The sequence below is a fragment of the Nerophis lumbriciformis genome, linkage group LG12 (genome assembly GCF_033978685.3).
Source record: "Nerophis lumbriciformis linkage group LG12, RoL_Nlum_v2.1, whole genome shotgun sequence".
NCBI lineage: Eukaryota > Metazoa > Chordata > Actinopteri > Syngnathiformes > Syngnathidae > Nerophis > Nerophis lumbriciformis.
Window position 1 is genome coordinate 21391592 of NC_084559.2, and position 16620 is coordinate 21408211.

General features: G+C 36.3%; 1 protein-coding gene across 5 annotated transcripts in view; it reads left to right on the forward strand.

Moving 5' to 3' along the window:
• The first annotated feature begins 2871 nt into the window (after nt 1–2871).
• Nucleotides 2872–16620, forward strand: part of slc15a4 (solute carrier family 15 member 4) — a 97438-nt gene continuing 83689 nt past the window's right edge. For all 5 annotated transcript variants that reach the window (XR_009817848.1, XR_009817850.1, XR_009817849.1 and 2 more), the window contains exons 1-2: nt 2872–3135; nt 8190–8817. Coding sequence is in view for 2 of the 5 variants with exons in the window: in XM_061986093.2 (XP_061842077.1) it covers nt 8236–8817 (582 nt within the window). In the remaining 3 variants the exon portion in view is untranslated. The remainder of the gene's footprint in view (nt 3136–8189; nt 8818–16620) is intronic.

The following is a 16620-nucleotide window of genomic DNA, read 5'->3' on the forward strand; positions in this document are numbered from 1 at the left end:
CTGTATGAAAAAAAAAAGAAATAAATATTTTGCAACCTCATATACTATTGGCTAAGTTTTATATTCATAAATTTAAGTTTCTCAATACCCGACATGTTTTTTGTGCCTTTAAAAAAGAATTAGAACTCTACTTTAAAACGCTTTCTACCTCTAACAACCAAAAAGCTGTGAAAACTTTGATGGTGTGTTCCAAATTTGGATTATTTACGGAATTTATGTGTGGGCCTATGGCTTTACATTTAATTATATATATATATATATATATATATATATATATATATATTTTTTTTTTTTTTTTTTTTTTTTTTTAAATTTTTTTTTTTTTTTTTTTTTTTTTTTATTATATATATATATATATATATATTGAAGTATATATATATATATATATATATATATATATATATATTTTATTATTATTTTATAATTTTTTTAATTATATATATATACATATATTTTGAAGTGTATATATATATATATATATATATATATATATATTTTATTTTTATTTTATTTTTTTTATTTTTTTTAAATTATTATTATTTTTGAGTTCAATTTTAAAACACCAACATGCTGCATCTGTCCTTTCATCCTGGACAAGCTTTGTTTTTAAAGTTGTGCTATTTGGATTTACACTATATGAAAAACAATTTTGAAAAGGAATTTTACCTTTGCAACCTCATTATACTATTGACTAAGTTGTATATTCATAAATGTAAGTTTCTCAATACCCGACCTGTTTTTTGTGCCTTTAAAAAAAGAAATAGAACTCTACTTTAAAACGCTTTCTACCTCTAACAACCAAAAAGCTGTGAAAACTATGATGATGTGTTCCAAATTTGAATTATTTAGGGAACTTGTGTGAGTCTATAGCTTTGCATTTTGTTACATATATATATATATATATATATATATATATATATATATATATATATATTGCATTCATTTTTAGTTACTTTATTAGGTTTACAATCCCCTGGCGCTGTTTTGTACTGTTTTTGTACTTTGTTTGATTATTTTTATTTCTTGATTGTATACAAATGTTGCATATTATAAATAAAGGTTTATAAAATTAAAAAAATATATATTTAAAAAAAAACAACACCAAAATGCTGCATCTGTCGTTCCATCCTGAACAATATTAATGACAAATGTGTGCTTTGTTTTTAAAGATGTGCTATTTGGATTTACACTGTATGAAAACATTTTTGAAAAGGAATTTTACCTTTGCAACCTCATTATACTATTGACTAAGTCTTATATTCATAAATGTAAGTTTCTCAATACACCACGTTTTTTGTGCCTTTAAAAAAAGAAATATAGAACTTTACTGTAAAACGCTTTCTACCTCTAACAACCAAAAAGCTTTGAAAACTATGATGATGTGTTCCAAATTTTGATTATTTACGGAATTTATGTGTGAGCCTATGGCTATACATGTTGTTACATATATATATTTTGCATTTTATTTTAGTTACTTTATTAAGTTTACAACCCCCTGGCACTGTTTTGTACTGTTTTTGTACTGTTTCTGTACTTGTTTTGATTATTTTTATTTCTTGATTGTATGTAAATGTTACATATTATAAATAAAGGTTTATAAAATTAAAAAAATATATATTAAAAAAAAACACCAAAATGCTGCATCTGTCGTTTCATCCTGGACAATATTCATGACAAATTTGTGCTTTGTTTTAAAGCTGTGCTATTTGGATTTATACTGTATGAAAAAAAAAAAAAAAAAAAAAAGAAATATTTTGCAACCTCATTATACTATTGGCTAAGTTTTATATTCATAAATTTAAGTTTCTCAATACCGACTTGTTTTTTGTGCCTTTGAAAAAAGAATTAGAACTATACTCCAACAACCAAAAAGCTGTGAAAACGGAACAAAAAACACTACATATTCTCTACTGCTCGCTAGTGTTACCATATCTGAGTTATTGTGCAGAAATATGGGGAAAAAACTACAAATGTGCGCTACATTCGCTAACCGTGTTACAAAAAAGATCAGTTAGAATAATATATAATGTTGGATATAGAGAACATACAAACCCTTTATTTATTAAGTCAAAAATATTAAAGTTCGGTGATTTGGTAAAATTGCAAACAGCTAAAATGATGTACAAAGCAAACTATTACCTGCTACCAAAGAATGTACAACAATTCTTCTCAACTAAAGAGGAGAAATATAACTTTAGAGGAAAAAATAATTTAAAACATTTATATGCACGTACAACACTTAGAACTTTTAGCATATCAGTATGTGGAATTAAATTTTGGAATGGATTAAGTAAAGAAGTTAAAAATTGTACTGATATGATCCAGTTTAAGAGGTTGTTCAAAATAATAGTGCTTACAGAGTACAAAGAGGAAGAATTATGAGAAATACTTCCAACCTTATTGAAAATAAGATATTCTTCATCTCAGTATGTTAATAATGACTGAATTAATTAATTAATTACATATTACAAAACTGTTGCACTAATTCATATATGTTATTTTATTTTATAAAAAGGTCAGTAAATGATTCTATATTTTTGTAAACGCTTTGAAGTGGGAAAGGGGTAGGATTAAATAAGCTTTGCTTCTTCCTACTCCTTTTCGGGCATGATGTAAAATGAAATGATATAAAATTGTGTGATGTATTATGATGTAAGTGTGTTCATGTTCGAAATAAACTAAAGAAAGAAAGAAAGAAGTTTAAAACCCCCTGGCACTGTTTTGTATTATTTCTGTACTTGTTGTGATTATTATTATTTATTGATTTTATGTAAATGTTGCATATTATAAATAAAGGTTTATAAAATAAAAAAATTTAAAAAAAAAACAACAACACCAAAATGCTGACGGGCTACTTCCTTATTTCTACGTCGACGTCACACAAGACTGAGCAGAGCTACAAACAATGTGGATGGAGCAGCGCGATCCTGGCAAAGAGAACAGCTCATTTATAGATCGCTTGTAGAGTCACATACAAATCCAGCCAACAGTTTGTTGACAGCCGTGTGTCACGGGATTGTGACGGGACACTTTTGGTCAACTTCCAGCTCTCGGTTGACAAAAGTAAACACTTGAAAGGGACACGCAACATAAACGCGCATGGAGAACATCTACCAATCTGACGTCTGACAGACGGTAATGTATAGCAAAACTCGCACTGAACTGCCTTTATGCTAAAGTTAGCATAGCTAGCGTTCATACTAATTTGACAATTGTTATGCGTTTGTTTAAAGGTGATATCTCGAGTCAGACTAGTTTATCCATAAACAATGTGACAATTGAGAAGGTGACTGAAATGAGATTTATTGGGGTCATCCTAGATGAAAAGTTGACATGGAAAGCTCATATATTTGTGAAAATATCTAAAAGCTTATTTAATTTCCATCCATCCATTTCTACCGCTTGTCCCTTTTTGGGGTCGCATTTTGAACACGATTGAATACATGCAGTTTCCCGTAGTGATGGGTTGATGAGGCGCCATGAAGCGTTTCGACACATTGCAAAACTGTATTGATACTGTGTCGATACTGTGTCACTAAATACTGACATCTGCTGGACATTAAAAATCTCTACAGGCAACCTATGGACCGACTCAACTGACACTGATTTTATGACCTAGTACAGTGGTTCTCAAATGGGGGTACGCGTACCCCTGGGGGTACTTGAAGGTATGCCAAGGGGTACGTGAGATTTTAAAAAAATATTCTAAAAATAGCAACAATTCAAAAATCCTTTATAAATAGATTTATTGAATAATACTTCAACAAAATTTGAATGTAAGTTCATAAACTCAGTGAAGCACAAGCTCAGGTTTGTCACTAAAATGTCTGTCAAAAAGAACTGTGAAAAGAAATGCAACAATGCAATATTCAGTGTTGACAGCTAGATTTTTTGTGGACATGTTCCATAAATATTGATGTTAAAGATTTTTTTCTTTGTGAAGAATTGTTTAGAATTAAGTTCATGAATCCAGATGGATCTCTAATACAATCCCCAAAGAGGGCACTTTAAGTTGATGATTACTTCTATGTGTAGACATCTTTATTTATAATTGAATCACTTGTTTATTTTTCAACAAGTTTTTAGTTATTTTTATATCTTTTTTTCCAAATAGTTCAAGAAAGACCACTACAAATGAGCAATATTTTGCACTGTTATACAATTTAATAAATCAGAAACTGATGACATAGTGCTGTATTTTACTTCTTTATCTTTTTTTTTTCAATCAAAAATGCTTTGCTCTGATTAGGGGGTACTTGAATTAAAAAAAAATTCACAGGGGGTACATTGCTGAAAAAAGGTTGAGAACCACTGACCTAGTATATACAATAATATAAACCAAGTCAGTGCGACACAGTTCGCGTATCAATCACGTGACCAAAACAGCTCATGATCGGTCACGTGACTTTCTAAAAACGGTACGCGCACCGACACAGGGTTTCGCTCTATGAGCTCGACGCATGCGCCGATGCATCGGTGTTGCCGGACCCATCACTAGTTTCCCGTACAATACAATGAGAATGTTGTATTGCTCAATTGATCTACCTTATTTAAATTATTGTGCATAAAGATGGGGAAATACATATCAGAGCAACATAATGCTTTTATTTCTTTTACAGAAAAGAGCAATTCGTATTATTTTTAAAGTAGGATATAGAGACTAGTTATTGTCAGGTTCAAACACTGATGACATCTATTAAAACAGACGAGAAGCAAGGAATCATGCAGAGACAGAGTTAAATTTGGCTCAGGGTGGTACTTAGAAAAGCATCGAAATACATGTTGGTACCGGTACCAACGTTTTCACTATAAAAGTGGGTGACATTGTTCTCACCAGGAAAGATGAGGTCACCTACCTAGGTTCCATTCTAGAGGCTAATCTTTCCTGTGATAAAATGGCAACCAAGGTGATCAAAAAGGTCAACCAATGAACGAGATTTCTCTATAGAATCTCCTCTCTGGTCAACAAAAGCACCATGAAGATTCTAGCGGGAACTCTCATTCAACCCTTTTTCGATTACGCATGCACCACCTGGTACCCTAGCACCTCCAAAACCCTCAAATCTAGACTCCAAACATCCCAGAACAAGCTAGTCAGATTACTTTTAGACCTCCACCCCAGATCACACCTCACTCCTACCCACTTCTCCAAAGTGGGCTGGCTCAGGGTGGAGGACAGAGTAAAACAACTTGCACTGAGCCTAGTCTATAAAATCCGCTACACCTCCCTGATACCGTAGTACATGTCAAACTACTTCCATAACGTAAATGACAGCCATAACCACAACACCAGGGGGAGCTCCACTAACCACGTTAAACCCAGATTCCGATCGAACAAAGGTCTTAACTCATTCTCCTTCTATGCCACAATATGGAATGCACTCCCAACAGGTGTAAAAGAAAGGGCATCTCTATCCTCCTTCAAAACCTCACTAAAACAACACCTCCAGTCAACTTCACCCCTTGACTAACACCCTCCCCCCACCACATCCCACCTCCCCGGATTGTAAATAACCAAATGTAAATAATCAAATGTATATACTTGTTCTTTTGCTTTCTGAACTCACTATGTACTCTGATCGCTGTACATATCCTACCAAGTCAGACCTACACTGTTTCAATGTCCATGTCTCTCTCTGATGATGCAATTGTTGATGACTAAAGTGCTGATATCAACTAAACCCTCCTCATCCCCCCCCCCCCCCGGACTGTACATATTGTAAATAATGTAAATAATTCAATGTATATACTCTGATTATTAACTTGTGTGATGACTGTGTTATGCTGATAGTATATATTTGTACCATGAATTGATTTACGTGGACCCCGACTTAAACAAGTTGAAAAACTTATTCGGGTGTTACCATTTAGTGGTCAATTGTACGGAATATGTACTGTACTGTGCAATCTACTAATAAAAGTTTCAATCAATCAAAACTCAATGAGGACACAGTGTTTTGGGCTGTATTCTAGTTACAGATCCAAACTACGTTCTAAAAGTCCAGCCCGCGCGCTTCCTCTGTTTATTTGGGAGGTCCCTGGTTACATCACTGAAGCTGTCGCTGAGGGAAGGGGGTAATCTCGACAACTCCAGTTAGACACAATATATGATTATACAAAAATGCAAATGTGTTGATGCTAGTGATATCGCCTTGTCTCTGCTCTGTCTGCGTCACGGCGGTGTTCGGCCTTGGCAGTCAGCAGGCCGAGTCTGGACACAACCCTGATACAAGACGGCTGGCAATCTTTTGGATTGATAAAAAAATACAGATAATTACTATAGCAACGGCCCTTAAGCATAAAGTTATGTGATAATATATACATGATTATTCCAACAGATATGGCCTTTTATTAACATCTCAATATTTTTAGACCATGTCACGATACACGATATATATCTCGATATTTTGCCTTAAAAGCCTTGAATTAACACTTGATGCATATAATCACACCAGTATGATGATTGTATGTGTCTACATTAAAGCATTACTGTTCGTACTGCATTAATATATGCTAATTTTAAACTTTCATGCAGAGAGGGAAATCACAACTAATTCAATTTACCAAAACTGTATTTATTAAACAGTTACTAAGCAGTGGCACACACATTCATGTCATTTCAGAACAGAAAGTGCAAGATTGTCAGACATTAAAAACAAGCTATTAGTGCTCTTTTGTGCATGATGTCACGAGGATGACATATCGAAACAACACTAAATTAAAGTGCACTTTTTGTACAGAATGCCACTACAATATTAGCGCACTTTTGTGAATGATATCACACAAGATATTTCAAAAGCTGTCAAATAAAAAAGAGCTGCATGATAGGAAATCAAATTGTGTATGTCCTTCGCTATGTGGTAGGTTACTGCGGACGTTATCCCCTGTTTTTGACTATTTTTGTCATACGGTGTTGATGTGGAAATGGTAGACGCCAGGCTCAATTGGGTCAGTGCTGGTTGCTTTGGCATTTTGTTGAGTGTGGCACCGGTGATGTTGGCATGCAGAGTTTCAAGCACTCCTTATCGTCTAGCTGGTGACTTTTCAAATGATGCTACAAATTAGTAGTGCCGATACTTTTTGTAGCAACCCTTTTGCCGCAAACTTGACATATTACAGCTGTCTGTTCAACATCTTCTCGCTTGAAGCCAAACCACCGCCAGATGATGGACCCCGTGCTGTTTTTCTTGGGAATTAATTCTTCTTCCTCCATTTGTTACCAGATTCACACCTTCTCTCTCTCGTATTACCACTCGTATCGCTCCGCTTGCACCATCTGCCACAGCTAACGTTACCATGCCACTACCTCTCTGCTTGGCGAGGGCGTATGACGTTGTACGCGCGACAGTATGCGACGTATGTAAGAAAGTGCGCTTGTTTTATCACTCTGTGAGAAGGAGAGACAAGAAAAGTAGTCATTTTCTACATCGCACAGAGACAAACCCGCGATTTATCGAGTATATTCGATTTATCGCCCAGCCCTAATAGAGACCACAAAAATCCACTCTTTATTGGGTCAGGATTATTAAAACTAAAATACATTGTAGAATTGCATACTCTATTAATGATGTTCAAAGCTAGAAATAAAGTTATTCCGAAGGACTTAGAAAAGTTATTTGTGTTCACATCTGAAGATGAGAATTACAGAAGGCCGTATGACTTTAAACATCCAAGAGCGCGAACACATTTGAAACAAATGTGCTTGTCTGTTGCTCTTGTGAAAGCATAGAATTCTCTAAAGAAAGACTTCAAAAGTTGCAAGAATATTTTTGAATTTAAAAAGTGTTACAAAAAGAGACAACTGGCATTATATCAAACTGATTTTTGATTTTGATTGGATGTGTCATTGTGAAAATGCTTAAAACGAAAATTAAAAACTATGTTGGAGTTCGAGTGTTGGTGAAGGAAACTGATAAAGTCATCTAAAATAATTTGTGTTAAAAAAAGGGGGCAGGTAAATATAAGAATATGATTCTTCCATGTGCTCCTTTCTGATCATGGAAATGTATAAGAAACAAAAAAAACAATGATAGTGTGAACTGTACATTGCTTGTATGTATGCATCTTTATGAAAGGAATAAAAATAAATGATGATGAGACTCTCTCAGTTCAGATGTTTTAAGTTGACATAACAGGCAATACTTAATGTTAAATATTAACTAACCTGTTGTGTTTCTTGTTTCTTACAGGACTGAACTGTTAAGGAATTCAACAATTGACAAATATCAGTAGAGGATGGCAATCACTAAGGATGCCAACGAGAGCACCCCTCTTATAGACTCTGGTTCTGGCAATGTGAGAGCGTCACCCCCATCTGTTTTCCGGGGAAGAAGACTAGCATGTGCCGCTGTCCTGCTGGCTGAATCCTTGGAAAGGATTGCATTCTATGGCATCACATCCAATCTTGTTCTCTTTTTAAATAGCAGCCCATTTTTTTGGGAGGGCACCCAAGCCAGCCAGGCTCCTCTGATGTTCATGGGGGTGACTTACCTGATATCCCCATTTGGAGGCTGGTTGGCGGATGCATATCTTGGGAAGTTTTGGACCATTGCCTCAAGTCTGATTCTATACTTTATCGGTATTCTATTTTTCCCATTCATTTCAAATGATGACACCCGGATAAATATATGCGGAGAAGAGGCAGCGTTTCCTGTGCAGCCTGCTGAATGTCTGAGCACAAACAGTACCCTTCCAAGCAACATCACTTGCCCCATCCGTGCAGCTTATTGTGGCCCTGTAGTCTACAGTGGACTTTTTTTAATTGCACTGGGTGTGGGGACTGTCAAGTCAAACATCACTCCATTTGGGGCAGACCAGGTAAATATGACAATTATTGGATTTATATTTAAATGTTATTAAAGTCGGAGTGTAAATATTATAGTATCTACTATCTACCAATGTGATCTTCTGACATGGGGCTCTATATTTGGGAATGCAGTGTGACATGGTGGAGGCAGACATGTGACAGGCAGTTTCAGTTTTACCATGCGGCTTCACTTAGACACGCACATCCCTTTTTTTTCATGGCTATTTAGTTGTATAACTTGTATTAGACACAAACACGCACACAAGCACCCACAAACCAAAAGCATTGCCCTAGCTTACATAATAAGAAATGTATTTTTTACACCACAAATGTGTTAAATCAGAACACAAAAAGTGTGAACATTTTAAGGGTAACTGCACTTTCTTGGGAATTATGCCTGTCGTTCACAGTCCTTATGAGAGACAAGAATACTTTTTTTTTTTTTTGCATTCTGAGATTAAAAACACACTCTTAGGATACGGCTATCGATGCAGCCAATCCATTCTGCGTCTAAATCACAAAAAATTAGAGATGTCCGATAATGGCTTTTTTGCCGATATTGTCCAACTCTTAATTACCGATTCCGATATCAACCGATACCGATATATACAGTCGTGGAATTAACACATTATTATGCCTAATTTTGTTGTGATGCCCCGCTGGATGCAATAAACAATGTAACAAGGTTTTCCAAAATAAATCAACTCAAGTTATGGAAAAAAATGCCAACATGGCACTGCTATATTTATTATTGAAGTCACAAAGTGCATTATTGTTTTTAACCTGTCTCAAAACAGCAGCTTGGAATTTGGGACATGCTCTCCCTGAGAGAGCATGAGGAGGTTGAGGTGGGGGGGTTTTGCGGGGGGTGTATATTGTAGCGTTCCGGAAGAGTTAGTGCTGCAAGAGGTTCTGGGTATTTGTTCTGTTGTGTTTATGTTGTGTTACGGTGCAGATGTTCTCCCGAAATGTGTTTGTCATTCTTGTTTGGTGTGGGTTCACAGTGTGACGCATATTTGTAACAGTGTTAAAGTTGTTTATACGGCCACCCTCAGTGTGACCTGTATGGCTCTTGATCAAGTATGCGTTGCATTTACTTGTGTGTGTGAAAAGCCGTAGATATTATGTGACTGGGCCGGCACGCAAAGGCAGTGCCTATAAGGTTTATTGGCGCTCTGTACTTCTCCCTACGTCCGTGTAAACAGCGGCGTTTTAAAAAGTCATGAATTTTACTTTTTGAAACCGATACTGATAATTTCCGATATTACATTTTAAAGCATTTATCGGCCGATAATATTGGCAGTCCGATATTATCGGACATCCCTAATAAAAATGCATCCAAAACCGCCAATAATGCTTTGTTTACAGTCTTTGACCTGCATAATAACCAAGTTGTACCAACATTGTTATTGTAAGACAAAACACTGGGAAACTGTTTTTCTAGCATAGTAACACATTGCCTTCCACATAGAGACACTCACACTGCTACGGCATTAGCACAAGTAAAACTAGCTTCCGCATCAGCAGCTGAATCGCTTTTGTGTTTGTAATGCACCACACTATGCAATAGGATACCAATCTGTACTGACTAAAAACATAGACAATCATTTTCGAGTATTTGTAAAGTATTAGCCCACCTGTCATGTTTGTTTGTACACAGAGAGCTCAACAGTTAATTTAGATGTAATAACAAGCATGATGTCCTTCATGTATCATGATCAATATTATAGTGACTTACTCGATGAAAAGTTGCCTGTTTGATGAAGCTGGCAGGGGACGTTGTTTTCCAGTTGATTTTGGGTACAGTAGTTGCATAAAAAATTACACCACAGCAGGGTTTGTGAGCGCATACAATTTGTCTTTCTTTGTGATGCCGTTTCTTTGAGGAGTGTCTTCCTCGCCAGATGCAAGAAGCTTCCATCGATTAAAAACATTGTGTGCCACTCAGTGCAGCAGAAGCACATCTCTGTTAGCATACTGTAGCTTGGCAAGCTTCACATTTACGCCACCGAGTCATGACGATCCTGACTCTTTCGGCTTCCGTCTCTCCAACGTTTCAGCCTCGCTTCGTGCACGTTTAGCTTCTACAACCAGTCGTTCATCCTCTATATATTCAGCTTCAAAAAGATAAGGTTGTGAATCCTCACTTGTCCAAAAGATTAGCGAACACAAGTTTGTTGCCGGAAGTAGGAACACTCACCTTTGCTGATGGAAGTAGGAGGTCCATGCTATGAGCACTGAAATCAATGCACCCAGGAAAATGAGTTCTGGTAATGCCTAAAATGACCAAAATACGATTAATATTGTAGACATTACATATTGTTATGGAACATGTCTGTTACTACATTTTATACATACTTACGGCATGTATATAAAACATTGATAGAGGATTTTGAAAATGTTTTAGATGGCTTTGAAAGTAACAGACTTGATATTAGCCGCATCTTAAGAGCTTTTTTTAATCTTTAGAATGTGTTCTTGTCCCTCATAATGATTGTGAACGATAGGCTGAATTCCAAAAAAGGTGCAGTTCCCCCTTAACTGCTGCATCTGTGTTTAAACATATTAAAACATGGGGGCTGGTAGGGCCCTGGTACCATTTTCTCTGAGCAGTCAATGCTCATTATAATGGTTCTTTATGTGCATGTCAACACTTTTGATCCTGTTTGAAGGCAGCTGCAAATAGAGCCTTCATATTAGAAAGAAAGAAAGAGTAAACACAGAAAGGAATATATCTTGCATTCCACGACAATCAGACAGAGCAATATACATAGTGGAGTAGGCAAGCTTTTGTGGTAAACTGATTGTTCAAGGCAAAAATCACTAAAAAGCATGTTCACTGAATGTTCTAAATAACTTGAGTTGAGTGTTATTTCAAAATAATTGTATTTGCAATGTGTTGTGTTCTTCTGTATAAAAACCTATTTAGTTACCTTTCCATGTAATTCTACAGTAGGAAACAATGTGGGTCTTGCCATCTGAAAATAGTTTGTAAACTCAAATCAAAATGTAATACTCGATCGACTTAAAATCATAACTTTTAGTCACACAAATCCTTAGCGCCAATATTCATTCATAGCAATAGAATAATAAACAATTGTATTGCTCATATAAGTAAACAGTAGGACGATAACACTTATAATTAACACGTAAAATACCAAACAAAGGTCACTGTTGTAGTATGTCTATGGATGTCCTCATTCATCCAGGTCATTGTAAACTCAGGGCATTCAATCGATCGCAACTGGACCGGTTGGGTTGTCTTAGAAGACGTTTCGCCTCTCATCCAAGTATGCTTCATCAGTTCATGCTCAGAGACTTAGATTGGTTAGATACCATGCTTGCCCAGGCACACCCTTCTGGTATTGGAGTACAAATGTTTGGGGTTTTGGCACCAGCCACGAGACTAGATTTGACCAATCAAAGTCTCTGAGCATAAACTGATGAACCCTACTTGGATGAGAAGCGAGACTTCTAAAACAAACCAAACACTCCAGTTGGGATCGATTAAATGCCCTGAGATCACTGTTGTAGTGGTTGACCCGCCTGAGTTTCAGTTCAAAATAGTGATTAACATGTGCCCTGTAACTCAGGTTCTTGCAACCAATCAGGTAGAACAGGGATGCTGGAATGGATAACCAAACAAAATACTGGCAAATTATATCCTATTTTGTGAAGAAGACAAACTTCCAATTGCTTAAGATGTCCATGCAAGTCATTAGCAAGTAATTACAAGACAATGACCAAATAGCACTTTTGTTAGGTTTCAGTACATTTCTGAAAAAATACACAAAGCGAGGTGCACTTTTACTTATCTGATCAGCCAGTCATGAACATAAACATGCCTATTTTACAGATTCAACCAAGAACATCATAAATGCGCTGTTAGATGCAGTTTTCCTTATTTTGAATAAAACAGAAACACGGTGGTGGTGAGAATGTGACAGATTACACAAGCCACCTGCAATCTGTCTATCTTTAGCTTAAATTATTAAACTGAGCTACTGTATTCAAAAAGTGCAAAGAGAAAGTCGCCGCACACCTTAAAACGGTGAAGTCTGTTCATACTGTAGTGAAAGTGACGCACTTCTGCTTTCCAGACAAATGATTGAGAAACTGTAAAGAGTACTGGCAGCCTGAATCGTCCAATATCCACAACAGCACACAAGTCCAACATAGCAACTCGTAGACTACATAGTCCTCACCAGTTTTGCCAGATACAAAATTACAAACTCGCAGCCTAAAGTAGCAAAACAGGTTAAAAATATCATATTTTGAGGGAAATGACCTTGCTCAGGACCATCTGCTGCAGTAAAACATTCCTACAGATCGTGTATAGCAGATCTATTCAACTGCCGGCCCGGGAATGAAACCATACCGGGCCCCCGAGGTTAGTTCAAAACTTGGGGGACGAACATTTGTGCTGCAAATTCTTAACACCTGGAGTGCTGCTGTTGCATCAAGGAACCTGGAACTTTGTAAACACGTTGGCAGCTCCATGCATTTACATTTTAACCCGGCTAAGACACGAGAACACTCGAAACTTGTGATTTACCTAACTGAGGCGTTCCTCAAGGCACCCCTTTAAGTCCTTGCCTTTGTGGCAATTACACTTTTTTTTTTTCCGTAGTGCAATTTATGTAACTAAGATGTTGCTGTAGCTTGTTTACTTCAGATGCAGTCCGTCTACAGTGGACTTGTTTTAATTGCACTGGGTGTGGGGACTGTCAAGTCAAACATCACTCCATTTGGGGGCAGACTAACCTTGTTCCTCAAGGTTCAGTTTTAGGTGCTCTCTTTTTCATCATTTTGGGGCTAATTAACTTGTGGCTTGCGAGTTCAGTTTAAAAACTTGTGAGAGACTCACATTTTTGCAGCAGATTCTTAAAAACACTTAAAGCGCTATCATACAGATGATCATTTTGATGATGATTTAAGCAAAAGGTCGTTTTATAGAGGTTCATTTGTGTCTATTACCATACTTGCCAACCCTCCCGGATTTTCCGGGAGACTCCCGAAATTCAGCGCCTCTCCCGAAAACCTCCCGGGACAAATTTTCTCCCGAAAATCTCCCGAAATTCAGGCGGAGCTGGAGGCCACGCCCCCTCCAGCTCCATGCGGACTTGAGTCCGCTTTCCCACAACATAAAGAACGTCTACAGTAAAGCAGTCCGTCTGCCGTAAACAGCAATGTTGTGACACTCTTAAACAGGACAATACTGCCATCTAGTGCATTTGATGAAAGCACTTTTGTGCATGCCACACAGCAATGCATAATCAGAGAGGGTGTGTTCAGCATGGTTAGAAAGATAGTGACAGAGAATAGAACAAGGATGGACAATTCAACCCTTAACTCAACAATGAGTAGATGAGTGTTGTGTGTGTATATGTGTAAATAAATGAACACTGAAATTCAAGTATTTCTTTTATTTATATATATATATATATATATATATATATATATATATATATATATATATATATATATATATATATAGCTAGAATTCACTGAAAGTCAATTATTTCTTATACATATATATATATATATATATATATATATATATATATATATATATATATATATATATATATATATATATATATATATATATATATCCATCCATCTACCGCTTATTCCCTTCGGGGTCGCGGGGATATATATATATATATATATATATATATATGAAATACTTGACTTGGTGAATTCTAGCTGTAAATATACTCCTCCCCTCTTAACCACGCCCTCAACCACGCCCCCGCCCCAACCACGCCCCCCGCACCCACCCCCCACCTCCCGAAATTGGAGGTCTCAAGGTTGGCAAGTATGCTATTACAAAAGCTTTTTTTGGCACTGAATTTATGTAACTGGATTTTTTGCATTTGAATTTTGTGACCCGGAATTTTTTTACATTAAATTATGCTGACAGTTTCATAAAAAATATATTGTTTTAAAATTCAGTGTATAAAAATTAAATGCTAAAAAATCAGTGTAAAAAAAATTCAATGTGTAAAAAAATCAGTGTAAAAAAATGTGCTTCTTCAAAAAGAAAGACTCACTTCTGGTAAATTAAGGCTGAAGCAATCGATCCTGACTCTGTCAGAACCAGCCAATGTGGTGTCAAGTTTGAAGTCACGTGACACGTGTCTTGCAAAACAGCATAAACAAGGCAGTTAACTGGGCTACCTGGGCAAAATACAACATAAAAACACTTCTGACCACCAGGTGTTACATCACACACACTAGCACCTGACCACCAGGTGTTGCGCTACAACACGTCATAATCCAAACTATAAAAAAGATCCCAATCTTTGTTGCTGTTGCTTGATTATAAAATATGTCGACCAAGGAGGTGGCCTGGGAAGTCAAGGAGCAATGTTTATATATTTTAATATTCATAGTTAATATTGTAAATCCCACATTCTGTATTTTCATGTACATTCTGAGTGTCTTTTTCAGTAAAAAACTAAACAGACCATCTTAAAAAAGGAATTAACTTTAGTTTTTACTGAATTATATGGCAGTCACAATGTACATACAAATATAGAGTGTGGAATTTACAATAGTAATTATGCACCACTGAATACTGTAACAAATTTAACATTGTTCCACTACTGCAGCCTACCTCCGTAATTGACATATTTTTATAATCGAGCAAGAAACAGAAATGCAACAAACAAGGCTAAAAAAATATAAATGCAAAGGTTAAAACACATCCACATATTCGATATAATATCACTGTTCTGGATAACTTAGTAGTAGAAATCTGCCTCTGTCGCTGCTACATAAACAAGCCCCGGCCTCTGTGTTCATGCCCGGTCTGCATGAAGCAGTGCTTGGTATATCACTCTAAAGTGCAGATTCTAACCATTGGAATCATTTCTGTAGTTTAAATGTCAGATACACCTGTAAAACGATACATGGATTTGGAAGTGAGCTATTCAAGCAGTTTTGGATCGCTCGAACACTGTGTTTTACGGTCTTCTTTAAAAGTAGGAACACACTGACATCAATGCATACCAGACTTACATATATGGGCATGCCCATGTAAACAATTACACAGTTTTAACAAAGTGAGCTCAGGCCTTTAACTAATTACTTTTGTAAAGTAACTATCAGCATTGCTATTTCAGTTTTACCTCTAGACAGCATATGTGCACAATAAACTAAGGACTGCACTCTTGGAAAAAAGCTGGCACTGGCAAAACAGTGCCCCCACCTGGATGAAAAGTACCATGTAAGTTTGTGTTTGCCTTTAGTCGCGTATTGAAGGGCTCAAATTATCGATTGTTTATTTACATCATATAATTTTCATAAGTATTGATTGTACAGAGCATGACATTATTGTTCAACTATAATAAGTGTACGTCTGGCAATGCTGGTCCTCACTGTCCTCTCACTCACTCACTCATCCCGCCTGACTTTTGTAAGGGCTGTCCAAGGGACAAGCGGTAGAAAATGGATGGATTGATGTCCTCTATAGCAGTGTTTTTCAACCTTTTTTAAGGGCACATTATTTGCGTTGAAAAAATCCGGAGGCACACCACCAGCAGAAACCATTAAAAAACTAAACTCAGTTGACAGTAAAAAGTCATTGTCGCAATTGTTGGTTATTACTTTAAACCATAACTGAATGCATCATTATAGCTCTTGTCTCAAAGTAGGTGTACTATCACGACCAGTCACATCACGCCGTGACTTATTTGGAGTTGTTTGCTGTTTTCCTGTGTAGTGTTTTAGTTCTAGTCTTGCGCTCTTATTTTGGTGTCATTTTCTCTTGTTTTGGTATTTTCCTGTAGCGATATTTCCCACATCTA